This window comes from Bufo bufo, chromosome 6 (assembly GCF_905171765.1).
Source record: "Bufo bufo chromosome 6, aBufBuf1.1, whole genome shotgun sequence".
In the NCBI taxonomy this organism is placed as follows: Eukaryota; Metazoa; Chordata; class Amphibia; order Anura; family Bufonidae; genus Bufo; species Bufo bufo.
The window spans coordinates 60,555,783-60,583,780 of NC_053394.1; the positions used below are offsets into that span (position 1 = coordinate 60,555,783).

At 44.0% G+C, this 27,998-nt stretch overlaps 1 protein-coding gene across 1 annotated transcript in view; it reads right to left on the reverse strand.

The window, feature by feature from the left end:
* DNTT (DNA nucleotidylexotransferase) overlaps positions 1–17,671 on the reverse strand; it is a 599,288-nt gene extending 581,617 nt beyond the window's left edge. Inside the window, exon 1 of the mRNA XM_040438269.1 lies at positions 17,469–17,671. Coding sequence (XP_040294203.1) covers positions 17,469–17,671 — 203 coding nt within the window. The remainder of the gene's footprint in view (positions 1–17,468) is intronic.
* Positions 17,672–27,998: the final 10,327 nt, after the last annotated feature.

A 27,998-nucleotide genomic window follows, 5' to 3' on the forward strand; every position in this document is an offset into this window, starting at 1 on the left:
CCAACACATCTTCAAACCGCCCTCTTTTTGCAGGCACGGTAGGATTGGTACCCGCAACTGTTTTGCTGTGGGTGGAAATTCCTCTGCAACAGCAGAATGCAGCATCTCTCACAGCAATGCCTGGAAATGCTGCATTCTGCAAGCCCTCTGTGATGCTGGTAACATGTCCGCTATTTTGTGTTTGTACCGGAGGTCTACGTACGTTGCCACCCAGTACTGGTCTTTACACTTTATGCTTTTTATATGGGGGTCTCTCTTCAAACACTGGAGCATGAAGGCCACCATTTGCACTAAATTGGAAGCGGTGGAACTCCCTGGCTCCTGCTCATCGCCCAGGAGAATGTCGTCCTCGGTCTCCTTCCCCCAGCCACGGACATCACCAGGGATCCCCGAAAAGTCCCACTCAAAGCCTTCTCTTCTTGCTCCTCCTCCTCCACCGAGGCACGGTCCTCCTCTGACTCCTCTTCAGACTCCTGCTGACTTGTCTCAGATGGAGTCAACCCCCCTAAGAATTCATTAAGCATTGCGACTTCCTCATCTTCCAGCTCCTGCTCCTCGACAGCTTGATCAATGACATGACACAAAGCACGCTCTAGAAAGAAGGCATAAGGTACGATGTCACTTATGGCGCCCTGGCTGCGACTGGCCAGTTTGGTGTTCTCATCAAATGGCCGCAGAAGTCTGCATGCGTCGCGCATGAGCTCCCCAGAACCTGTCCTGCTGTAGAGTTCATACAGTTAGTTGTTAACGGATCGTTGATACTGGAGCATCCTATCAAGCATATACAAGGTGGAGTTCCAGTGCGTCGGGCTGTCACAAATCAGACATCTGAGGGACAGGTGGTGTCGCCGCTGAACGTTAGCAAGGCGAGCAATGGCGGTTTAAGATCTTCTAAAATGGCCAGAGACTTTCCTGGCCTGTCGCAAGACGTCCTGGACCCTGGGGTATTTGGCAACGAATCGCTGCACGACTAACTTCAGGACATGTGCCATGCACATGTCATTTTGCCCTGTTTAAGCGTGCTCAGCAGATTGGCACTGTTGTCGCACACCACTTTACCAATTGTCAAATTGAGCGGGGTTAGCCACTGATCAGCCTGTGACTGCAGAGCTGAAAGCAGTGCAGGACCGGTGTGGCTCTTGGTTTCCAGGCACAACAGCCGCAGCACAGCAGGGCAACATCTCACCTGGCACGTCAAATAGGTTCTGGGGAGCTTGGGGGGTGCAGAGGAAGAGGCTGTAGCAGTGGAAAAGGAGGAGTCAGCCGAGGAGGAGATGGAGGATGGAGTAGGAGGAGGAGAAGAAGAGGCAGGCCTGCATGCAATCTGTGATGGTAACACCAAATAGACACGGGTGCCATGGGTTACATGCTTGACGGCCGTCAGAAGGTTCACCCAGTGGGCAGTGAAAGTTATGTACCTTCCCTGCCCGTGTTTGCTAGACAACATGTCTGTGGTCAGATGTATCTTGGCACCGACACTGTGTGCCAGAGATATATTCACTTGCCACTGAAAATGGCTATAAAGCTCTGGGATGCCCTTCTAGGAGAAATATTTCCTTCCGGGGACCTTCCATTGCTGTGTGCCAATGGCCACAAATTATCTAAAGGCCTCCAAGTCCACCAGTTTATATGGCAGTAGTTGGTGGGCTAGCAGTTCCGACAAGCCAGCGGTCAGCCGTTGGGCAAGAGGGTTATCCGGCATTATCAACTTTTTACACTCGAACATTTGGGCCACGGAAGCCTGCCTTCTGCCAGATGAACGCGACTACGGAAGGAGGAGTGGAGGGCAAATGGGAGGAGAGAGGAGAAGGAGAAGAACCAGGACGTGGAGCGCCGGGAGTGTGGCTTTGTGGGTCCTGATGACGTTGCTTCCACTGGGCTCGGTGATGGGAGCCCAGGTGTTGGGCTTACCGCTACTTATGCGTTGACAGCACAGGCTGCAAATGGCAACACTATTGTCAGCAGCTGACACGTTAAAAAAAGCCCACACTGCAGAGCCATGTGCCGGCGTTCTGGGAGTGCAAAAAGTGACCCTGTATGGTGGATGGCTTGCTCCAGATAGATTTGCAGTCTGCTTTTTGCCTCCTGTGCACTGCGAGTTCTGCCTGCTTCTCCTCCTTCTCCTCCCTATATGCTCCTCCGTCTCTCCCTCTGGACTCCCCTCCTCTTCCTCTCATGTTGGCACTCACGTGAAGTCCATCGACACGTCATCATCGTCACCTTCACTACCACTGACATTGGAGATCTTGGAGTAGGCAGCAACAGCGGGGACCACCCTCCTTGGGCTGATCTAGGTACCTCATCCGATGCCAAGAAAGGCTGCGCATCGGTAAGGTCTGGGAATGGATGGGAAAATAATTCCTCTGACTCGAGTTGAGGGGCTATGGTGGTGGTGGTGGTGGTGTCTTTGGGGGTGCACACAGCAGAGAGTGAGGAGGGTGCAGATATAGAGGATGAGGAGGGTGCAGAAGTGGAAGGCTGAGTGAGCCACTCAACCAAATCTGGTGCCTCCTTTGACGTAATCGCACGCACCTTCTCCAACTTCCCACTTAGGCTCTCGCCTGGTGCACCTGCCCGACCTTTACCACCCCTGCGGAATGGCTTTCCTCTTCCTCTGCCTGTCATTTTCAAAATGACCCTGTGCCAAAGTCCCTAGAGAAAAGCAGTATTTGTGGAAGCAGGTATATCGCAGGCCTCGATCAGTATTTGGTGGAAACAGGTATATCGCACCCCTCAATCTGTATTTTGTGGAAGCAGGTATATCACACCACTCAATCAGTATTTTGTGGAAGCAGGTATATAAAACCCCTTAATCAATATTTGGTAGAAGCAGGTATATCGCACCCCTCAATCAGTATTTTGTGGATGCAGGTATATCAAACCCCTTAATCAGTATTTTGTGGAAGCAGGTATATCACACCCCTCAATCAGTATTTTGTGGAAGCAGGTATCTCGCAGGCCTCAATCAGTATTTGGTGGAAGCAGGTATATAGAACCCCTTAATCAATATTTTCCGGAAGCAGGTGTATCGCAGGCCTCAGTCAGTATTTGGTGGAAGCAGGTATATCAAACCTCTTAATCAGTATTTGGTGAAAGCAGGTAAATCAAACCCTTTAATCAGTATTTTGTGGAAGCAGATATATCGTACCTGTCAATCTGTATTTTGTGGAAGCAGGCATATAGAACCCCTTAATCAATATTTGGTGGAATCAGGTATATAGCACCCTTCAATCATTATTTTGTGGGAGCAGGTATAGCAAACCCCTTAATCAGTATTTTGTGGAAGCAGGTATATTGCACTCCTCAATCAGTTTTTTTGGGGGGGTAACAGGTATATCACACCCGTTGCAAATAGTGGTTCCAATAGCACTTGTCCCTCTATATACCTGCGGTATCGCAGCAGAACCGCACACAACTCCTGCACAATACAAATGTACTATATACTTTCTATGTTAGAAAGTATATTATAAGTATATCACACCCCTCAATCAGTTTTTTGGGGGGCAACAGGTATATCACACCAGTTGCAATTAGTTACTCCAAAAGCATTTGTCCCTTTATATAGCTTCAGTATCGCAGCAGAACCACACACAACTGCTGCACAATACAAATGCACTATAATACACTTTCTGTGTTAGAAAGTATATTATAAGTATATCAGACCCCTCGGTATATCACACCTATCGATAGCACACCTATACCAGTCTTTAAAAGGACTTTTGTGGCCCTATTAGCTAGCGTTTGGTGACCCTAACAGTCTGTCCCTGCTCCTCAAAGCAACCTCTCCCTACACTGGCAAAACACAGAATGTAAAATGGCTGCCAGATCGGGTTCTGTTATAGGGTGGGGGTGTGTCCATGTGCTGAAACATTTTAATTGGCTGTCCTGTCCCACCTGATGTGTGTGTCATGGGTCAAAGTTGGGCGCAATGCAAAAGAATATGGCGCCGGCAAACATCGCCATAAGTTCGTCGAATCACGACCGCCGGGCGAACCGCAAGGCCATCTCTAACAAAGAATTGAACTGTCTGTGAAAGCAGAAGTATGCTGTTTGACGCAGATCTACCAACAACATATTGGGCTGAAGCAATAATGACAGCTTCCTATATTCAAAATAGACTACCAAGTAAAGCTACTGAGAAAACGCCATATAAACCATGAAACAACAAGAAGCCCAATCTACACAACATAAGAAAATTTAGACAGCTGAACATTAGAAAACCTGTTATAACCTAAAGCCCAATCACAGATGTACCTCCAAATGCATGACAGATTATATATAGTAGCATTTACAGATTTTGTAAGGGCTATAGAAATCAAGCAAAGCTAATCATTTTAATTGATTCATTTAATCAGTTAGTTAAATTTTGCAAAAGCAATAAGGGGAGGTTTTATAAGTGTTATTTTAGTAATAATTCTTATTGGTTAGTTCTCTTTAATTAGTATTTGTTAGTGTACCCTTTAATGTAATGATATTCCTTTTAATGTAGTGAGTTATGTAGTATAACATACACAAGACCCATATTTTTCTGTAAACCCTGTATTCCTGAGTGGTTAGATAGCTTAGAACATGCATACTGCACACTGGACATCCTGAATTGAAGGGGCTATTCAGTTAGAAAAGTTTTATGCAGAAGACAAAGCTCTAAGCTCCACTGATAGCATCAATCAGATAATATGGTGTCATCTGACTATCTCTCTCTCTCTCTGTATCATCATGGGGCGTTGGCCATGTACCATGTTAGTAGCGTGGCAATGGGAGTGCATTGTTCTTATAGGCCAAGTGATTGTTTGTTACCTACTTTTACCCTGTATGTAAATGTGTTTATCACATTTAGTAAATATTTTATTCACTTAGCCTTGTTAAGCATATTTTATTCTTGAATCTGAATTCAAAGTATAACTAGTCAATTAGTATTTAATTTTAAATGTTATCTGAATAAAATCAAATTATATATCTTAGAATATGCAATATGGATTCCCAAATATGTGAAATAATTAGTGCCAATTTCCAAAGCTCCCTGTTGGCACCCACCTTACATTATTTGCTGGATCCAAAAGGAAAACAAAAAAATACCTCTGACTTAAACCTGTCTATTTTGTAACCTGAATATTCCTCAAATTTCTTCTGGGTCACTAGTACGAGGATAAATGGATCTATGAAGAAAATCAAATCATCAGTGGAATAAAAAAAAAAAACATCTGTCCTAAACGTACTTCCTTTTCACTAGTGAAGAGATTCTACAGAATAAATTTGTCCAATCAGCAGGGCTGTTAGAATTGATTTGTATAATCAGCAGGAATTCCTCATTTGCATAAACCCTGCTGACTGAACAAACCAGTGCTTGAAAAAGCCATGACCAAAACACACTGTAAAAGGCTTTTTCAGCATCAAAAGTAGTAATGGTCGACCTTGACTTCGGCAAACCAAGCATGGCCCCCACCTCCAAAACTGACAGGATTTTTCTGATATATTTGACATCTGAACTCCCCTGAACAAAACCCATTTGGTTCTACTGGAGAAGAGAGGGTAAAATTACTACCAAATGATCGGCCATTATCTTTGATTAAAAAAAAGTTAACAGCTACATTAACGCTATTTTTTACTTATTGTAGTCGATTTTCCATATCTGCACTTTGCATTCTTACTATGTACCACTAACTTAAAATTGTGTTCACTTTATATATGCAAAAGTCCCATAATGCCGTGCAAATCGACAGCAGGTGTGATTGGTGGAAGAGTTTTCTGAGAGTTACAGGCTTTAAATCAGCAGCTGGCAACACACGTATTTCTAATCTCTATAATTTCCCTCTTTTTAAACAGCAGATTACTGAGCCAGGATAATTGTACGCTGCTATTTTATGTACAAGCGAATTTCTTAGTAAATAATGAATAATTAACAGAACAGCTTTTGGACAACAGGAGTCCTTGTTAATTTATGAATCTCCCACATCCAACTAAGATGTGTAGCTGCTGCAGATTCCGAATAGAATTTTTTAAACTTTTGTACTGATTTTTTTTTATTATTGAAAGGAGCTTCTATTTCTCCTCAACCATCTCTCTTGTCGAGTAAATCTAACCTGCCAGCAAGAACAAATTGGGCACATTTCTCTTATTCTTAATGAGTTCGTAAAAAGTCATGAAAATATTAATATTTTACTATATATTTATTCCTCCTAGGCAACGCTTTCAATCCTGGGTGATGTTTTTAAAAAGCTTTTCTCACAAATAACAATTTTTTTCTGCAGTTGCTTTAGACTCTAAGTTTAGAGAATGTTCATTTCTTGTAAGGCCTCATGCACACGACCGTTGTTTTGGTCCGCATCCGAGCCGCAGTTTTAGCAGCTTGGATGCGGACCCATTAACTTCAATGCGGTCCGCAAAAAAAATATAACCTGTCCTAGTCTTGTCCGTTTTGCAGACAAGAATAGGCAGTTATATCAATGGCTGTCCGTGCCGTTCCACAAATTGCGGAACGCACACGGACGCCATCTGTGTTTTGCGGATCCGCAATTTGCGGACCGCAAAACACACAACGGTCGTGTGCATGAGGCCTAAGAAAGAGAGAAAAGAATGCACTGGACAGAAATTAGCCCAATTTTAGTCCTTTCTGCTCCACAGAACAAATAGTGAAATAACACACCATTGAGTGGATTTACTAATAATGTCTAATATTTAAATGGAGATTTTGGGGGTAATGTATAATGCAAATTTAGCAAATATTTGATGCTACCACTGGACTGGATGTTACTGGAGTACGATAACAACTTTTTTTGTGACTTTTTAAAAAGCTGCAATAAATATGGTTAAAATTGCACACAAAACATCTGGCCAGCCATTACTAAATACAAACCACTGACCATAGCAGAAACCACATGAAAATTATCGTAAAACAGCAAAAAAACACAGTGTGCTATACACCTATTAGTTAGGTTAATTTGTGCCATATTGTCACATCTTTAGAAACTCCCACTTTCCACTAAGCCGTGCTCTTTGTGAACACAAAGGCAAAAGTGTCCAAAATCCCTAATATACGTGGTGTAAGGCGTTTGCACAGAATTGTTACTCGGTCTCAGCCAGTATTCTGGTGCATTTGCTGTAGGAAATCTTTGTTTTTGTCTCAGCAGGCTTTGTCCCTGATGGGACAAAGCCTATAAGCAGTAATCATGACACCACTGAAATGACACTTCCTTGAACAAACACTAAACCTCTCCTACAACTGTATAGATCTCAGTTATTCACCTGTCTACATAGCTGTCTGGCCAATCATAGTACACTACTGCTCATCCACTCATAGCACACTCCTGCTCAGCCAGTCATAGCACACTCCTGCTCAGCCAGTCATAGCACACTCCTGCTCAGCCAGTCATAGCACACTCCTGCTCAGCCAGTCATAGCACACTCCTGCTCAGCCAGTCATAGCACACTCCTGCTCAGCCAGTCATAGCACACTCCTGCTCAGCCAGTCATAGCACACTCCTGCTCAGCCAGTCATAGCACACTCCTGCTCAGCCACTCATAGCACACTACTGCTCAGCCAGTCATAGCACACTACTGCTCAGCCAGTCATAGCACACTACTGCTCAGCCAGTCATAGCACATTCCTACTCAGCCAGTAATAATGTAGCACACTACTGCTCAGCCAGTCATAGCACACTCCTGCTCAGCCAGTCATAGCACACTCCTGCTCAGCCAGTCATAGCACACTCCTGCTCAGCCAGTCATAGCACACTACTGCTCAGCCATTCATAGCACACTACTGCTCAGCCAGTCATAGCACACTACTGCTCAGCCAGTCATAGCACACTCCTACTCAGCCAGTAATAATGTAGCACACTACTGCTCAACCAGTCATAGCACACTCCTACTCAGCCAGTAATAATGTAGCACACTACTGCTCAGCTAGTCATAGTGCACTCCTGCTCAGCCAGTCATAGCACACTACTGCTCAGCCAACCATAGCACACTCCTACTCAGACAGTAATAATGTAGCACATTACTGCTCAGCCAATCTGAATGCTCTATATGAATCATCAGTTTGCTTCAGTCTGGGCCAGTTATCACAGAGGTTGCCCACTGGGCTTTGTTTGTTTGGTTCTATTGATGAAAAACCCATACACTTAGGCCCCTTTCACAGGAGTGAGTTTTCCGTGTGGGTGCAATGCGTGACGTGAATGCATAATACCCGCACTGAATCCTGACCCATTAATTTCAATGGGTCTGTGTACATGAGCGTTTTTTTCACGCATCAGTTCTGCGTTGAGTGAAAAACGCAGCATGTTCTATATTTTGAGTTTTTCACGCAGCCCTAGCCCCATAGAAGTGAATGGGTCTTCAGTGAAGCAAGTGCGGATGCAATGTGTTTTTCACTGATGGTTACTAATAGATGTTGTTTGTAAACCTTAAGTTTTTAATCACACGCATGAAAAACGCATAAAAAAAACTGAACAACTGAACGCAATTGCAGACAAAACTGACTGAATTTGCTTGCAAAATAGTGCGAGTTTCACTGAACGCACCCTGAACGCATCCAGACCAAATCCGTCACGCTCGTGTGAAAGGGGCCTTAATGTCACAGCTACGGCCAATCACTGGTCATGTGCCATATAGCACTGAGGCTCGTGACTGGCTGCAGCAGTGTCACAGTACAATGGTAAAATGATGTCAAAGTCCAGGAATAGTAAACACAGTGATGTTCGAATACAGGGATAATACTGAAACAAAACAATGGCTGATCATGGGAGTACCAGCTATAAAAAAAAATACTGTGGAGCCTCATTTAAGAGTCTTGACGCAGCAATCCAAAGTGCAAAGCTCTCTGGGAAACTGTAATATTATAAATAACTGTTGAGCCCCAGTTATGGGTCTTCAACACAGTAAAAGCCAGATATCCCTCCAGGGAAGGAAAACCAAGCAAAGGGGTGTCCCCATTTAAGTGATCACCAAATCCACCATATCGATCCCTATGTTACAAACTTTAAGGACGTGACAACGGAAAGAACCTAAGCCAGTAATCTATCCACAGACAACTGTTTCGGGATGTTGCCTCTCATCAGTGTGGAATAGGATTCTGGCCAACCGGGAGCAATGCCTAGGAGACTACTCAAACAAAACAATAGCTTGGGAAGACTAGCAACAAAAATCCTGCGGAGGGATAAACACAGTGATATCACAGTAAAGAGATAATAAACACAGTGATGTCACAGTACAGGGATAATAAACACAGTGATGTCACAGTACAGGATAATAAACACAGTGATGTCACAGTACAGGGATAATATACACAGTGATGTCACAATACAGGATAATAAACACAGTGATGTCACAGTACAGGATAATAAACACAGTGATGTCACAGTACAGGATAATAAACACAGTGATGTCACAGTATAGGATAATAAACACAGTGATGTCACAGTATAGGATAATAAACACAGTGATATCACAGTACAGGATAATAAACACAGTGATGTCACAGTACAGGGATAATAAACACTAGTGTTGGGCGCGAATATTCGAATCTTGAATTTTAATCGCAAATGTCGCCAATTCGAGAATTTGCGAAGATTTAGAATATGGTGCTATATATTCGTATTCTCAAATATTCTAGATTTTTTTTTTCATCAGTAAGCTCCCTTCTTGCTTTTGGGCCAATGAGAAGGCTGCAATGTCTTTGTCTGAGCTTAGCAACATCCTAGCAACCAATAGGAAAGTTGCCTACCCCTTACTATATAAGAACCTCCCCAGCAGCCATTTTCTGTAGTTTTATGGAGTTCGGAGAGAGACAGCAGTGTTATTGCTGTGCTCTGTGCTTTACTGTTTAATTACATTAGATAGTTAGTTAGTTAGTTAGTTAGTTAGCTTATATATATAATACAGATAGTTAGTGGGAGATAGTCAGTGTAAGTTAAATAGTGATACAGTCAGGTCCATAAATATTGGGACATCGACACAATTCTAACATTTGAGGCTCTATACACCAAAAGCTCAGCAACACCAAAAGACCCGGTAGACCATGGAAAACAACTGTGGTAGATGACCGAAGAATTCTTTCCCTGGTGAACAAAACACCCTTCACAATAGTTGGCCAGATCAAAAACACTTTCCAGGAGGTAGGTGTATGTGTGTCAAAGTCAACAATCAAGAGAAGACTTCACCAGAGTAAATACAGAGGGTTCACCACAAGATGAAAACCATTGGTGAGCCTCAAAAACAGGAAGGCCAGATTAGAGTTTGCCAAACGACATCTAGAAAAAGCCTTTACAGTTCTGGAACAACATCCTATGGACCGGTTAGACCAAGATCAACTTGTACCAGAGTGATGGGAAGAGAAGAGTATGGAGAAGGAAAGGAACTGCTCATGATCCTAAGCATACCACCTCATCAGTGAAGCATGGTGGTGGTAGTGTCATGGTGTGGGCATGTATGGCTGCCAACGGAACTGGGTCTCTTGTATTTATTGATGATTTGACTGCTGACAAAAGCAACAGGATGAATTCTGAAGTGTTTCGGGCAATATTATCTGTTAATATTCAGCCAAATGCTTCAGAACTCATTGGACGGGGCTTCACAGTGCAGATGGACAATGACCCAAAGCATACTGCAAACGCAACCAAAGAGTTTTTTAAGGGAAAGAAGTGGAATGTTATGCAATGGCCAAGTCAATCACCTGACCTGAATTTGATTGAGCATGCATTTCACTTGCTGAAGACAAAACTGAGGGGAAAATGCCCCAAGAACACGCAGGAACTGAAGACAGTTGCAGTAGAGGCCTGGCAGAGAATCACCAGGGATGAAACCCAGCGTCTGGTAATGTCTATGCGTTCCATACTTCAGGCTGTAATTGAATGCAAAGGATTTGCAACCAAGTATTCAAAAGTGAAAGTTTGATTTATGATTATTATTCTGTCCCATTACTTTTGGTTCCTTAACAAGTGGGAGGCACATATTCAAACTGTTGTAATTCCTACACCGTTCACCTTCAAATTAAAGCTGACAGTCGTTAAAGCACATCTTGTTCGTTTCATTTCAAATCCATTGTGATGGTGTGTAGAGCCAAAAATGTTAGAATTGATGTCCCAATATTTATGGACCTGACTGTATAGTGTAGGTGATAGATTCTGCTGTCTATACATACATGTTACAGACATAGTGCTGTGATGTCACAAGTTCACAACAATACTTAGTGCACCAATCACTAATATGTAGTCAGACCTGCTAAAATGTGAAGTTCCACGTATTGCGCAAAATATGCGCATCATTAATTTCCGATTTGCGCAATCGTGAATATATTGGAGCACTCTATCTGCATATAAACTATTGTAATGTTCTGCCATGCCAACCATTTTCTCCAGTCTCAGGAAACTTCTAGCAGCTTGAAAAATGTAGCAACAGTGACCCATGCCTGTATTGCGCGCACAATACGCGCATATTACATTGCCGATTTTCGCAATCAAGAAAATAATCTCGAATTCGCGAATATATGACGAATGTTTGCCCAAATATTCGCGATATTCCAATATTGCCCCTGCCGTTCATCACTAATAAACACAGTGATGTCACAGTACAGGGATAATAAATACAGTGATGTCATAGTACAGGATAATAAATACAATGATGTCACAGTACAGGATAATAAACACAGTGATGTCACAGTACAGGGATAATAAACACAATTATAGATAATAAAAAAAAAAGTATATAGGGGACTCTCCTAGTGTAATACCTAGGTGTGTAGATTGGAGGATAAAGGTAATAGCACCTTACCAGATAATGTTGTGCATCCTAGGCACAACACTAGATGAAAGCATAATAATTTCCATACAGGAGGGATCCCACAGTATATATATATACAGTGGATATAAAAAGTCTACACACCCCTGTGATGTAAAAAAAAATGAGACAAAGATAAATAATTTCAGAACTTTTTCCACCTTTTAATGTGACCTATAAACGGTACCACCCAATTGAAAAACAAACTGAACTCTTTGTGTGGAGGGAAGAAAACAAAAAAAAACTAAAATAATGTGGTTGCATAAGTGTGCACACCCTCCGATAACTGGGGATGTAGCTGTGTTCAGAATTAAGTAATCACATTCAAAATCATGTTAAATAGGAGTCAGCATACACCTGCCATCATTTAAAGTGCCTCTGATTAACCCCAAATAAAGTTCAGCTTCTCTAGTTGGTCTTTCCTGACATTTTCTTAGTCGCATCCCACAGCAAAAGCCATGGTCCACAGAGAGCTTCCAAAGCATCAGAGGGATCTCATTGTTAAAAGGTATCAGTCAGGAGAAGGGTACAAAAGAATTTCCAAGGCATTAGATATACCATGGAACACAGTGAAGTGGAGAAAATATGGCACAACAGTGACATTACCAAGAACTGGACGTCCCTCCAAAATTGATAAAAAGAGAAGAAAACTGGTCTGGGAGGCTACCAAGAGGCCTACAGCAACATTAAAGGAGCTGCAGGAATATCTGGCAAGTACTGGCTGTGTGGTCCATGTGACAACAATCTCCCGTATTCTTCATATGTCTGGACTATGGGGTAGAGTGGCAAGATGAAAGCCTTTTCTTACGAAGAAAAACATCCAAGCCAAGCAAACACATCTGAAGTCTCCCAAAAGCATGTGGGAAAAGGTGTTATGGTCTGATGAAACCAAGGTTGAACTTTTTGGCCATAATTCCAAAAGATATGTTTGCCGCAAAAACAACACTGTACATCACCAAAAGAACACCATACCCACAGTGAAACATGGTGGTGGCAGCATCATGCCAAGGGGCTGTTTTTCTTCAGCTGGAACTGGGGCCTTAGTTAAGCTAGAGAGATTTATGAACAGTTCCAAATACCAGTCAATATTGGCACAAAACCTTCAGGCTTCTGCTAGAAAGCTGAACATGAAGATGAACTTCATCTTTCAGCATGACAACGACCCAAAGCATACATCCAAATCAACAAAAGAATGACTTCACCAGAAGAAGATTAAAGTTTTGGAATGGTCCAGCCAGAGCCCAGGCCTGAATCTGATTGATAATCTGTGGGGTGATCTGAAGAGGGCTGTGCACAGGAGATGACCTCGCAATCTGACAGATTTGGAGTGTTTTTGCAAAGAAGAGTGGGCAAATCTTGCCAAGTCAAAATGTGCCATGCTGATAGACTCATACCCAAAAAGACTGAGTGCTGTAATAAAATCAAAAGGTGCTTCAACAAAGTATTAGTTTAAGGTTGTTGACACTTATGCAACCATATTATTTTATTTTTATATTTTTTCCTCCCTCTACCTAAAAGATTTCAGTTTGTTTTTTCAATTGAGTTGTACAGTTTATAGGTCACATTAAAGGTGGAAAAAGTTCTGAAATGATTTATCTTTGTCTCACTTTTTTACATCACAGAAACCTGACATTTTAACAGGGGTGTGTAGACTTTTTATATCCACTGTATATATATTGTGACACAGTGAGGGATTGTGTCTGGCAACGCAGGTATTTTCCTCCCAGCATGTGCGGCTGGGCTGGTTTCCAGCCAGGTGAGGTCAAATACCGGACCTCATATTTGTTAAAATCGCAGTTTTAATGTCTGTTGGCGCCTACTCCAAGTCAGGCTTGAAGTCAAGGGGGGAGCAGCCTCCTTGCTTCAAGGCACGATAACCCCGCCCCTTACCCCTCCTCTCTACATTGTAATGGACATCTTGCCGCGATGCCGGGACCGCGCTCTTCTCGCGCATGCACCGCGCGCTGCCTGTTACAGCGCGATTCCGGCTCCCTCACTCACCGCCTTCATTTTCCAGACTGTGCATGCACCGTTCAGTTCCATCACTGGCTTCAGGCGCTGGAGAATGCAAGCCAGTGATCACACTCACGCTAAAGACGAGGCGCGAGCTCGATGGAACTGAACGGCGCATGCGCAGTCTGCAAAATGAAGGCGGTGAGTGAGGGAGCCGGGATCGCGCTGTAACAGAGAAGAGCACGGTCCCGGCATCACGGCAAGATGTCCATTACCTGGGCAGCCAGGTGAGGTCTAATACCGGACCGGAGTTTAAGTGCCGGTCCGGGTTTTGGCAGCACCTGGCTGTCCTTAAATTGGCAGCTGGGTTCAGCAGGGATGTCTCTGTTTTGGGATCGGAGGCTTTGTGCCGTGCTGGAGGGCTGAGAGCCGCACGCTGGGAAAACAGACCCCCTAAAGCCTGCTGTGGACTACTGGAGGCAGAACTGCCAGCAAGGTGACTTATGTTATATGAACTTTCCATTGCGTGTGAATTAACACAAAGACTTCAAAGTTACGTGCTGTTTTGTGCAATTGCCTCAAGTGTGAATAAACACTGATGTTTTTATTCAAGAACTTGTATTTTGCCTCTGTACTGCGCCCGCTTACCCTATCTACCAGAGCGAAACCCCACCATATATATCTATATATACACACATATTCACATCGAAAGATGTTCAGCTTCAGTTTAATGTTTGTTGTTTGTTAAGAACGGACATGTATTCCTGTCACATTCTCCAGTAAGTACCACAGCCCGTTATGATTTTTCCTGTTGTAAGACATCAGTTGAAGATAGAACGGCTGTTTCCTGTGGTTTGTCTACATTATATAAAATATTCACATTAATTGTTAATTCGTTACACAGGCGGCAAGACTGGGAATACTGCCATATCCAGATCTAACATTGTGGTAGGAGAAGCACTAGAGTTGCTGATCGCAGTGCTCCCCCGATACCTGTACAGCTGTGTCTGCTATTTGGCACAAAGAACAAAATATATAAAGCTCCTTCAGCTAAACACAGCAAAAAAAAGACAAAACTCTAGATAAAAATGTACAAAATAACAGATGCTGCAACATTATAAACAGCAAGTTACAACTTGACCTGCTTTCTTCAGGTTATTGTTCTGACAGGTAAAAACTACTAATGGGATTTAGCCCTTGTTCTGAATTTTGGTGCAGTTTTTGATTCATCCTTGAGCCAAAGTCTGGAAATGTTTAAGATATTTATATTGGAAGTCATAAGGATCATTATACTAAAAACCGATTTTTAAAAAAGTGTCTATCTCCAAAATTATTTACTGTTCAAAAAATTATATAAATTACTTAAAAGCGTTGATCCAACAACCCCAACCCCTGTGGTGATCAGCTAATTGCCGCCGGTCTGACTGCTGAAACTCCCAGCTGTTTTTGCTTAGGGAAGCTGTGGGTGGTCACACAGTTGTACAGTATTACAGATCGGGAACCAAGTCATTCAGAAGAAATGTTACTGTTTCCAGCAGCTTTTCTTTCTGGCTTGTAGAGAGTAACATGCAGATTGCCGAAGGGTAATGAAAAAATTTACTCTCCTCCTTCTGGGATCCAATCCCCAGTTAGTAGACAAAGTATTGATGAACGTACCTTTGTTAACAGGAATGCTAGTATAGTACAGATAAAAACTAAATGATAATAAAACGAATTTAGACTACATTCACTGTAACTTTGTTGGCTCTGAAAACCTCAACGCTCCGCCAAATATGTTATACAGTGGAAAACAATGGCAGCCAATGACCCCATTGATTAAGAGTCTATGAGAATTCAATAAGAGTTGACGGGGCACATCGCTCAGCTAAGCATTTCATCTATTGGTGGGATCCCCACAATCCAAACTTCCGACATGTCACTATGAATTCTCAAAAAATCAGTGAAAGGACAGTAACTCTTCCCTTTTCCTTCTTTTTTTTTATACCCTTTTTTCTTTCCTTCACTTGGTCAATATTTGGTATTAGAACACTCTAGGGCAGGGATGGCCAACCTGAGGCTCTCCAGCTGTTGCAAAACTACAACTCCCAGCATGCCAAGACTGACTATAGCTATCAGCCTACAGCAGGGCATGGTGGGAGTTGTAGTTTTACAACAGCTGGAGAGCCACAGGTTGGCCATGCCTGCTCTAGGGGGACTCTGTTTGCAACTTTTTAAATGCCATTGCACCTACAGTACAGACCAAAAGTTTGGACACACCTTCTCATTCAAAGAGTTTTCTTTATTTTCATGACTATGAAAATTGTAGATTCACACTGAAGGCATCAAAACTATGAATTAACACATGTGGAATTATATACATAACAAACAAGTGTGAAACAACTGAAAATATGTCATATTCTAGGTTCTTCAAAGTAGCCACCTTTTGCTTTGATTACTGCTTTGCACACTCTTGGCATTCTCTTGATGAGCTTCAAGAGGTAGTCCCCTGAAATGGTTTTCACTTCACAGGTGTGCCCTGTCAGGTTTAATAAGTGGGATTTCTTGAATTATAAATGGGGTAGGGACCATCAGTTGCGTTGAGGAGAAGTCAGGTGGATACACAGCTGATAGTCCTACTGAATAGACTGTTAGAATTTGTATTATGGCAAGAAAAAAGCAGCTAAGTAAAGAAAAACTAGTGGCCATCATTACTTTAAGAAATGAAGGTCAGTCAGTCAGTCAGCCGAAAAATTGGGAAAACTTTGAAAGTAAGGGCTATTTGACCATGAAGGAGAGTGATGGGGTGCTGCACCAGATGACCTGGCCTCCACAGTCACCGGACCTGAACCCAACCGAGATGGTTTCGGGTGAGCTGGACCGCAGAGTGAAGGCTAAAGGGCCAACAAGTGCTAAGCATCTCTGGGAACTCCTTCAAGACTGTTGGAAGACCATTTCAGGGGACTACCTCTTGAAGCTCATCAAGAGAATGCCAAGAGTGTGCAAAGCAAAAGGTGGCTACTTTGAAGAACCTAGAATATGACATATTTTCAGTTGTTTCACACTTGTTTGTTATGTATATAATTCCACATGTGTTAATTCATAGTTTTGATGCCTTCATAGTTATGAAAATAAAGAAAACTCTTTGAATGAGAAGGTGTGTCCAAAATTTTGTACTGTACATCTAGGTGCAAGTGGTGTTTCTACACAGCCCTCACCACTTTCCTGATAAGGGGGCACGGTGAAGGTGCGCAAGGGTCATGGCTCATTCTCCGGCAGCGCAGGATATATCATAGAAAACGCCGGTATGTGATACATTTGCCTCATCTGTGTCTGCTGCTTTATAGACAGAATGTAAACTGCTATAAACTTAAGCAAAGAAAAATGTCAATCCAGCTCACCAAGTCCAATAGAAGAACGCAATTGTCTGGCTTACCATTGCAAGTAAAGATGAAGAAGATTTTCTTGGTGGTCACATGAATAACAAAACATCATAGAAATATAACTGACACATTTCGACTAGCAACGTGGTCTTAGTCATAACATAATCATATGTTATCACTAAGACCACGTTGCTGATCGAAACAAGTCATTTGTGTTTGCGTCCTGTTTTGTAATTTAAGTGACATCCAAGAAAGTTTTAGAGGCTGGATTTTTTCTTCATTTTTACCTTAAACTTAAGCCTGCAGTCTGCTAATTGATCCAATACAGACATATATACATGGCCTTCAGACCTGCAGAAACACGCACCCAACATTCCTTCCTACCTTAATTCACTTTCGATTTGGAAGCCCCTTTTCCTGCCAAGTTCCATCAGGAAATTTCTCCGGCTTGCCCCCATCTTCCTTTCCAAAAGATACAAGACTATTCCTTTAAATTTAACCTCATAGTGGTAAAAGGAAGAGGAAATATGGAGCAGTTTGGGTTTCTTTTTGATAGGAACCAACAGTGGTGTTCTGACTAGTTCCATGATATCAGTTGTAATGCCAACTGTGCCAACTCTTCCACTGGCAGCTGTTTTTTTTTTTTATATTAACACCACCCATTTATTCGTGTTTTCCTGCCAAGTTGGTGGTTTGTTTGTACCAGATCCTGTACATCTGCAAAGATATTTTCTACATTTACCAGAAATATTTTATAACAGCAAATGTCTTAACAGATGTTCTTTCAATTCTATAGCAACAGTAAGACTCTCGCCCCAGTTACATGTAAGCACACGATGGAAATCTGTACATCAAACATTTTTGTGTTTAGTAATGTAATGTGTAATGTGTTTCCTATGCGTAGGTAATGAGCATAAATCCCAAAAATTTGCAAATTGATGCAATTAGACAAATGATGATGAAAGAAGCTCCATCGCTTTCCAACAAGAACCAGACCGCAATGATCCACAGTAGATGATCAGCCATCGACCTCTTCCTAGCCCACTTGCCCCATTTTGAAGGTTTATGAGGGGACTCTTTCATCTGAGTTATTTTTTAAGTCAGTTTTGCCTGAGGTAATGTTGCTGTTATTTGCTTTTATCAAAAGGTCACACGATGTTGATCATTTTGTTAGCTCTTTAAATATTGCATGCTTAGGGATGTTTTTTTTTTTTTTTCGTTTTTATACCATCGACCTCCTGGAGTGGTTTTGTCCTAATATTTAAAACATTTTAAAAATGCATCTAAATCATGGCCAAGCAGCAAGACACAGGGGAGTACACAGATCTCATAGGGCCCCATAGCAAAATTTAGTATGTTCACCCTCACCCCACCCAATTTCCTATAGGCATATGACAATCACTCCCAGGCAAGTCAAAGTGTAATACCTATGATTTCTGACAAATTTTTTCATAATAAATGGAACAGGTATTTCATAAACATAGCGTTTATTTTGACCCCCATATTATTCAATGTATTCACATTGATAAATCTGCTTCCCTTCATTAATGTCTGCCTGCAGCCACCACTAGAGGGAGCTCAGTGCATTTATACAGTTACTAGGGCTGCAGCTAACGATTATTTGAATAATTGATCAGTTGTCGATAATTTCATAGATTAATTGGGAAAAACACCTAAATGACAAAAAAGGGGTTTATATGATTTTACTTGAAAAATGATGTTCAAAGGCCATATTAAAACAAATTTAGGAGTTACATAATTATTAAAATTTAGCATTACAATGTAAAAAAGACAAGTTATGGGGGATCTGTGGATGACACTATTATGGAGGATCTGTGGATGGCGCTGTTATGGGGGATCTGTGGATGGCACTGTTATGGGGGGGATCTGTGGATGACACACTGTTATGGGGGGATCTGTGAATTACACTGTTATGGGGGATCTGTGGATGACACTGTTATGGGAGATCTGTGGATGACACTGTTATAGGGGATCTGTGGATGGCGCTGTTATGGGGGGATCTGTGGATGGCACTGTTATGGGGGATCTGTGGATGGCACTGTTATGGGGGATCTGTGGATGGCACTGTTATGGAGGGGATCTGTGGATGACACTGTTATGGGGAGGGGAATCTGTGGATGGCAGTGGTACTGTTATGGGGAGGGGGATCAGTGGATGACACTGCTATGGGGGCATCTATGGATGACACTATATAGCATCTTATGCTATATGTGTCATCCACAGATCCCCCTCCCCATAACAGTACCACTGCCATCCACAGATCCTCCTCCTCATAACAGTGCCATCCACAGATCTCCCAATACACCGGCCACATCAGTATTCAGACTATTCCTTAACTGGCAGTAACTTTTACTTGAACTTTAAATCAGCTCTATGATCCTTATTACCTTACAAATACAATGAAGCTCCGGTAACAGGCAGAGCGGGCGGCAGCGTAACGTCATTCACTCATGTGACGCGCTTGCTCCGCCCACTTTATGATTAAGTGACGTAACGCCGCCGCCCGCTCTGCCTGTTACCGGAGCTTCATTGTAAGTTAATAAAGATGCGCTGATTTAAAGTTGAAGTAAAAGTTACTGCCGATTAAGGACCTTGACCGCCCGCTCCCGCCCCAGATAACAACGAATCGGCAGATTATTCGATAACTGAATTCGTTGACAATGAATCCCGTTATCGAATATTATCGATAACTTCGATTAATCGTTGCAGCCCTAACAGTTACCATTCACTGAAAGCTGAAATAATCTCTTTGCATTGAGTTCCCCCATGCTATATGAAAATTGAGTGCTTTTACGTCCTGAAGAGAAAGAAGGAGTTCAGCGCTGGGCCCTCCATCCACCGGGCCCCAATAGCAGTTGTGTGGCTTGTGTCCATTGGAGATACGTCCTGATATGCATTTATATTAATATACCACAATTGAGAATGTCTGAAAATCCTTGCAGAGCTAAGGGTACTCTCACACTAGCGTTAAAGTTTTCCGGTATTGAGTTTCGTCCTAGGGGCTCAATTCCAGAAAAAAACTGATCAGTTTTGTCCCAATGCATTCTGAATGGAGAGCAATCCGTTCAGTATGCATCAGGATGTCTTCAGTTCAGTCCCTTTTACGGTATTTGGACGGAGAAAATACTGCAGCATGCTGAGGTATTTTCTCCAGCCAAAATTCCGGAACACTTGCCTGAATGCCATTGAAATGTATTAATGCCGGATCCAGTATCAAGTGTTCCGGTAAAACGGAACCGGTTTCCATGTCTGCACATGCGCAGACCTTTAATAATGTGAAAAACAATAAATACCGGATCCGTTTTTCCGGATGAGTCTGCAAATGACATGCGTTTGCATACAGTTTTCCTGATCAGGCAGGCAGTTCAGGCAACTGCCTGCCAGCATCAAACAACGCAAGTGTGAAAGTACCCTAAGGCATCCAAAAGAGCAATAGTTTGCCTTGTTGTCCTTCTGTCTATGCACATATCTCTTATCATATTACTTACAAACTAGTATTCTTCATGATCGACACCCTGGTCTTCAAGCAGTGTTAAGGTGGTCCCTCAAAGATGATAGAGAAACCCACAGCACTAGAGAGGATCAAATTGATTCGTACAAGAGGGTCCCCCCTCCCGCTCGGTTATCTCGCCTGTCCTGTCAATTTTCAGCCTGCGCCACTGCTCAGAGGAGCGACGCAAGTGTAGAGGCTCAGATGCTGCTACCAGGGCAGCGACTGTGCATGCACCAGTATACCTCGGGGTATTCAGAGCTATTCGGAGCAGTGGCATAGGCACGAGATTGACAGGGGGGACCTCCTGAGCAGCAGGGCCAGTCCCTCGCTACTGAAGAACTCGGATGAAATAATCATCCCTACATGGCACTTCAAAGTTGACCTTGATCACAGCCTTGCCTGCAGTGGCGTCACTACAGGGGGGCAAGGGGGGGCAATTGCCCCCAGGTCATTCCTTGCCCCCACGGGTGCAGGGGAAGCGGCTGCTTTAGTATTTTTCAGTAGTATTAGCTGGTGAAAATTATTAGTGCCCCCCCATTTTTGACTGTGTATCTTCTGTGCCCCCCTATATATTGATCCTAGAGTCGCCACTGCTTGCCTGTAATTTGTGAAATCCCACTGCAGACTGACTGCTGTGCCATTTTTCTACATGGTGGGACCTAAATTCTGTCCAGTTCCCACCGTGTCAGTAACTTTTCAGTTACATGAAGTTAAGTACTGATTAGCACCACCCGGTGGACACTTGTTGCAGGTTCCACGCCAAGAACGAACATGCTCATCCTATTTTTCCAAATCCATGTGGTCAAAAATCCCCACCCTATGCTTTACTTATAGTTAGCGGGCAGTTGATAAGCATTTCTTGATGCAGATTTCGATTTGGAAAATGTAAAAAAATATGCCTCATGTGAACATACCTTTAGGTTGAGGCCACACAAAGTGGCATTGGAACAACTTTGGTTCAATTTTGCTGGAATAGTTATTTTACTAGCAAAACAGGGTTGTCCCACAAAAAAAATATTCTACAGTTTTCAAACCAGCACCTGGCTCTAAATGCTTTTGTATTACTGCATGTAGTTAAAAACTTAGTATAGCTACTGAGCTATTCAATAAAATGTATCAGTATAGCGCCACCTGCTGTTTTGTATTTTCCTGAGGCCGGGTTCACATTGGCGTTATTGTATTCCGTTATAGGTTCCGTTATAACTGAGTTATAACGGAAAATAAAGGAATTCTAGGATGGAATGCAAAACGGAAGCCTTTAATAGTCCTGTCAATAGGACTATTTTTTCTGTAATGTATAACGGAAACAAACTGAACCGTTATGTGTCTCCATAGACATGTATTAGGACGGAGCAAAGCGGAATGCCTCTTAAAGGCTTCTGTTTTGCATTCTGTCCTAGAATTCCGTTATAACGGAATCTATAACGGAATTCAATAACGCTGATGTGAACCCGGCCTTATTTCTCTGTCCACCTGGCTGAGGCGGTCATACATGCACAGTTCTATCCTTCAACCTACGACAAAAAGAGTAGGAGAATGGACATGCATAAGCATAGCTCCCTTTACTGATGTTTCAATGGATGTCAGAAGAGAGGGAAATATTATGCATGTCAAACTCTCTTTTATGTGGTTGTGATAGGGGTGGTCCTTGAAGTGGCATAGGGACCCCTAGCAAGTTTTTCCCATCCAAACCAATCTTAATTCACTCCTAATTACCATTTCATAAACCTTTTGACATCATACTGTATGTAGTAACTTGTTAGAAGCCTTGATCAGTGGGGATCCAGGTGCTAAACCCTTCACCAGTTGTTTAAACAAACAGGTAGACGTGCTTTTAGGCTACTTTCACACTTGCAGCAGAGAGATCCGGCAAGCAGTTCCATCGCCAGAACTGCCTGCCGGATCCGGCAAAACGTATGCCAACTGATGGCATTTGTAAGAATGATCAGGATCATGATCAGTCTTAAAAATGCCTGATCAGTCATAAAAATGCATTGAAATGCCGGATCCGTCTTTCCGGTATCATCCGGCAAAACGGATCCGGCATTTATATTTTTCACCTTTTTTCCGGTCTGCGCAGGCAAGTCTTCAGTTTTTTTGGCCGGAGATAAAACCGTAGCATGCTGTGGTTTTATCTTTTGCCTGATCAGTCAAAAAGACTGAACTGAAGACATCCTGATGAATCCTGATCGGATTACTCTCCATTCAGAATGCATGGGGATATACCTGATCAGTTCTTTTCCGGCATTGAGCCCTTTTGATGGAACTCAGTGCCGGAAAAGAAAAACGCAAGTGTGAAAGTACCCCAGTCACTGTGAAGGGCTCTGCTCAGCTCTCCACAGAGAGGCAGAGTTAGGCCTCATGCACACGACCGTTGTGTGCACCCGTGGCCGTTGTGCCGTTTTCCGTTTTTTTTCGCGGACCCATTGACTTTCAATGGGTCCGTGGAAAAATCGGAAAATGCACCGTTTTGCAGCCGCATCCGTGATCCGTGTTTCCTGGCCGTGAAAAAAATATGACCTGTCCTATTTTTTTCACGGCCAACGGTTCACGGACCCATTCAAGTCAATGGGTCCGTGAAAGAACACGGATGCACACAAGATTGGCATCCGTGTCCGTGATCCGTGGCCGTAGTTTAGTTTTTATACAGACGGATCCGAAGATCCGTCTGCATAAAAGATTTTTCAAAGCTGAGTTTTCACTTCGTGAAAACTCAGAACCGACAGTATATTCTAACACAGAAGCGTTCCCATGGTGATGGGGACGCTTCTAGTTAGAATACACTACAAACTGTGTACAAGACTGCCCCCTGCTGCCTGGCAGCACCCGATCTCTTACAGGGGGCCGTGATCAGCACAATTAACCCCTTCAGGTGCGGCACCTGAAAGGGTTAATTGTACTATCATATCCCCCTGTAAGAGATCAGGGCTGCCAGGCAGCAGGGGGCAGACCCTCCCCCCCCCTCCCCAGTTTGAATATCATTGGTGGCCAGTGCGGCCCCCCCCCCCTCCCTCTATTGTAATAATTCGTTGGTGGCACAGTGTGCGCCCCCCCCCCCTTCCTCCCTCTATTGTAATAAATCGTTGGTGGCACAGTGTGCGCCCCCCATTGCCCCCCCCCCCCTCTATAGCATTAACAACGTTGGTGGCCAGTGTGCAGCCTCCCATCTCCCCCCCCCCTCCCCCCCATCATCATTGGTGGCAGCGGAGTTCCGATCGGAGTCCCAGTTTATTCGCTGGGGCTCCGATCGGTAACCATGGCAACCAGGACGCTACTACAGTCCTCGTTGCCATGGTTACTTAGCAATAGTACAATAGTAGAAGATTAATACTTACCTGCTGCTGCGATGTTCGTGTCCGGCCGGGAGCTCCACCTACTGGTAAGTGACAGTGACAGGTCTGTGCGGCGCATTGCTAAATGAACCGTCACTTACCAGTAGGAGGAGCTCCCGGCCGGACACGAACATCACAGCTCCCAGGTAAGTATGAATCTTGTACTATTGCTAGTAACCCGCTGCCACCAATGATCGGGGGGGGGGGGGGGGGGGCGCAAGATGGGAGGCCGCACACTGGCCACCAATGTTGAAAATGCTATAGAGGGAGGGGGGCCAATGATTGCCACCAACGATTTATTACAATAGAGGGAGGAAGGGGGGGGGGGGGGCGCACACTGTGCCACCAACGAATTATTACAATAGAGGGAGGAAGGGGGGTGGAGGCGGGGGGGGGGGGCACTGTGCCACCAACGAATTATTACAATAGAGGGAGGAAGGGGGGGGCGCACACTGTGCCACCAACGATTTATTACAATGGAGGAAGGGGGGGGGGGGGCCGCACTGGCCACCAATGATATTCAAACTGGGGAGGGGGGGGGGGTCTGCCCCCTGCTGCCTGGCAGCCCTGATCTCTTACAGGGGGATATGATAGTACAATTAACCCCTTCAGGTGCGGCACCTGAGGGGTTAATTGTGCTGATCACGGCCCCCTGTAAGTGATCGTATGCTGCTAGGCAGCAGGGGGCAGTCATGTACACAGTTTGTAGTATATTCTAACTAGAAGCGTTCCCATCACCATGGGAACGCCTCTGTGTTAGAATATACTGTCGGAAATGAGGTTTCACGATCTAACTCATATCCGACAGTATATTCTAACATAGAGGCGTTCCCATGGTGATGGGGACGCTTCAAGTTAAAATATACCATCGGATTGGAGAAAACTCCGATCTGATGGTATAAAAGGGACTCCGGACTTTACATTGAAAGTCAATGGGGACGGATCCGTTTGAAATGGCACCATATTGTGTCAACGTCAAACGGATCCGTCCCCATTGACTTGCATTGTAATTCAGGACGGATCCGTTTGGCTCCGCACGGCCAGGCGGACACCAAAATGACTTTTTTTTCATGTCCGTGGATCCGCCAAAAATCAAGGAAGACCCACGGACGAAAAAACGGTCACGGATCACGGACCTGCGGACCGTGAAAAAAAACGTTCGTGTGCATGAGGCCTTAGCCGTAGACTTCTACTATCCCATACACCATTGACCACGTCTAACCAAGGAGATTCGAGTGATCCAATCACAGCCAAAGGGGCACAGCTCTCGAATGAGCGCTTCTGCCTCTTGGTTTCAAAGATCATGAGGGTCTCAGCAATTGGACGTCCACTGATCAAAGCTTCTGAAATTTTACTGTAATGTCCAAAGTTTTGTGAATTAAGGATAGTAAAAAATTGGTGGGTTCCCCATCCCACCTCAAGGATCAGGAGTCTACCTGACCGCATTCAGTGCCATATAAAGGAGTGTTTAACAAGCATAAGCATGGTCCTCTAAAAAAAAAAAACATAATTTGTATTCCACCTCCGAATACTTTATCACTGAATACATTGTGCTCTTTTTCAAGTTTTATGCTCCTGCGGCGCCTTTGTACTTTTTGCTAGGTTATGACCCCTTTGAGCATGCTGATAATTTGTCAGAGGAGAGATTGATGCGTCTAAGATTGTTGTAAGGTAAAAGCATGTTTGTTTGAGAATGCGTTGTCCTTGTCGCAGGATAAAATAAAGAGCGCCTCTCCATTTCACTGATGTTGTTCCCTTTCTTCTCACTGTCATACTTTGTACAGTCTCCCTGTTATTTATGACTCCTTGGAGATGCTTGTGATTTCTCGTGGAGGCTCCGCTTTCTGTTTGTTGCTAAGTGTTTCGCCTATTATTGCTTCACTCTCTCCATGGTGTCTGAAGGCTTAGAAATAACTTTGAATGTTCTTCCTCATCCTTTTGGGAACTGTCTCTGTGGGACAGATTCATAATTTAAATGAATGCTAAAATATAGCTCCACGGCTGTGGTTGTGGGTTTCTGGGGTGTTTTTAATGTACACAGCATAGTAAATTTGTACAAGGATAAAAAAAAGAACTAGCAGAAATCCCATTACAAGACGCCCGCCTCTGCTCCATGCTGGTAGACCCAGAAGAAATCATTCACCTCATACCTGAGCAGGATCTTTGATGTAAAAGCTTTGCAAGAACGTAGCTCTGGAGCTGTAATATCCTTATCAAGTATCATTCACATTTCATGTATCAGTGATGTGTTTGTTCTCACCCTGATTAATGTGACCACGCCATTACTCTTCCTGCCTCATGCCTGTTACTCCAACCACATTACGTGAACTAGTGCTGTTTAGAGGGACTTAAAGCGGGTTATCCCATGATGAATGTGCGGTGCGCCAAACAGCAGGGGAGTCGTGGGAGTGAAGGGTGGAAAGAAGGATAGGAGTGATGGAGGTGGCAATGAGGGTCGTTGTAGGCCGTGCGTGCAGTAATGTGAAGGGCACAATCCTTCTTCTCCTCCTCGGAGCACAGCCTAGACTTTGGAGTCTACTGCCTGGTGATGGCTGGGATGCCCTTGATCAGGGGCGTAGCTATAGAGGAAGAGGCTGCTTTGGGGCCTGAACTCAGAAGGGGCCCACCCAGGAGGAGGACTAAAAGATTTTATTGTCAGGGCCCCCTCAACGGTATTATACAATGACATTATATGCAGTGACACTATATACATGACATACAGTATATATGTGTAGGAAACAGACGGAGTAACTGCCTTGTCTGCCCGGTCCTTGTCTGAGAGAGAGAGACCAGCCATAGGAGTGAGAGTTGCACGGGAGAAAGGGGTTGCAAAGAAGCTGTTGGGTGGGGCCCATTCAAATATTTCTTGTGGGGCCCAGTCATTTCTAGTTACACCACTGCCCTTGATGTTCGGGGAGCAGCAGGGAGCAAGACAGGAGAACAGGGGTTCCAGTCGGGAATGGAGGCAGGGCCGGTGCTACCATAAGGCAGACCAAGCGGCTGCCTTACGGCGCACCCTAGGGGAGGGCGTAAAAATGTGACATGGAGGGCTGATGTGACATAGGGGGGTGATTTGACATGGAGGGGGAGAAATGTGACATGGGGGTCTGATGGCTGACATGGGGGGCTGAGGGCTGACATGGGGGGGCTGAGGGCTGACATGGGGGGCTTATGGCTGACATGGGGGGCATGATGGCTTACATGGGGGCATGATGGATTACATGGCGGCATGATGGCTTACATGGGGGGCTGATGGCTTTCATGGGGGGCTGATGTCTGACATGGGGGTCTGATCTGATGTCTGATTAACATTGGGGGTCTGATTGGGGCTGTTAGCTGACCTGAGGTGTAATGGAAAATATTTTTTTCTTATTATCCTCCTCGAAAACCTAGGTGTGTCTTAGAGGGCGAAAAATACGGTCCTCAAACCAGCAATTGTCTGAAGCAGAGAGAAGATACCAGGACCACACAGAGGAGAAGCCAGCTGCTGCAGACGGGACCAGGGCCAGGTGAGATGCGAGGGGGGGGGGGGCGCCAAAATGTAGCTTCGCTTGTGTTGGCAAAAATCCTTGCACCGGCCCTGAATGGAGGCCAATAACCAGGACGGTGGGGTTATGTAAAAATAAAGTCTCTCTCTTTTATTGAACAGATGATGGGTGTCACACTGCTGCGCCCTCTGCACTTTGATTGACAGGGGCAAGCAGCGAAAACATCATCCTACTTGGTCCTATCAATCAAAGTGCAGAGGGCACAGCAGTTGCAGAGAGAGCAGAGCCTCTAGGTGCAATGGCAACACCCCTGTTGCTCCTAAAGGCTCATTTACATATAATAAAACAGCATTTTTCTCAGCAATGCAGGCACATATGGATGTAGTAGAGTTAACACACACGCTTTATGAGACGTGTTATCTAAACTAAATGGGTTAAGCAAACTCCTTCAATGGCTTTTGTTTTAAGATAACACGATGAGTTAAGAAATTTGAGTTAAGAGTTTGTGTGTTAACCCTGCTACATCTGTAAGAACATGGGACCAACACAGATGCCTTCAGCACAGTGCACATGTAGCAGG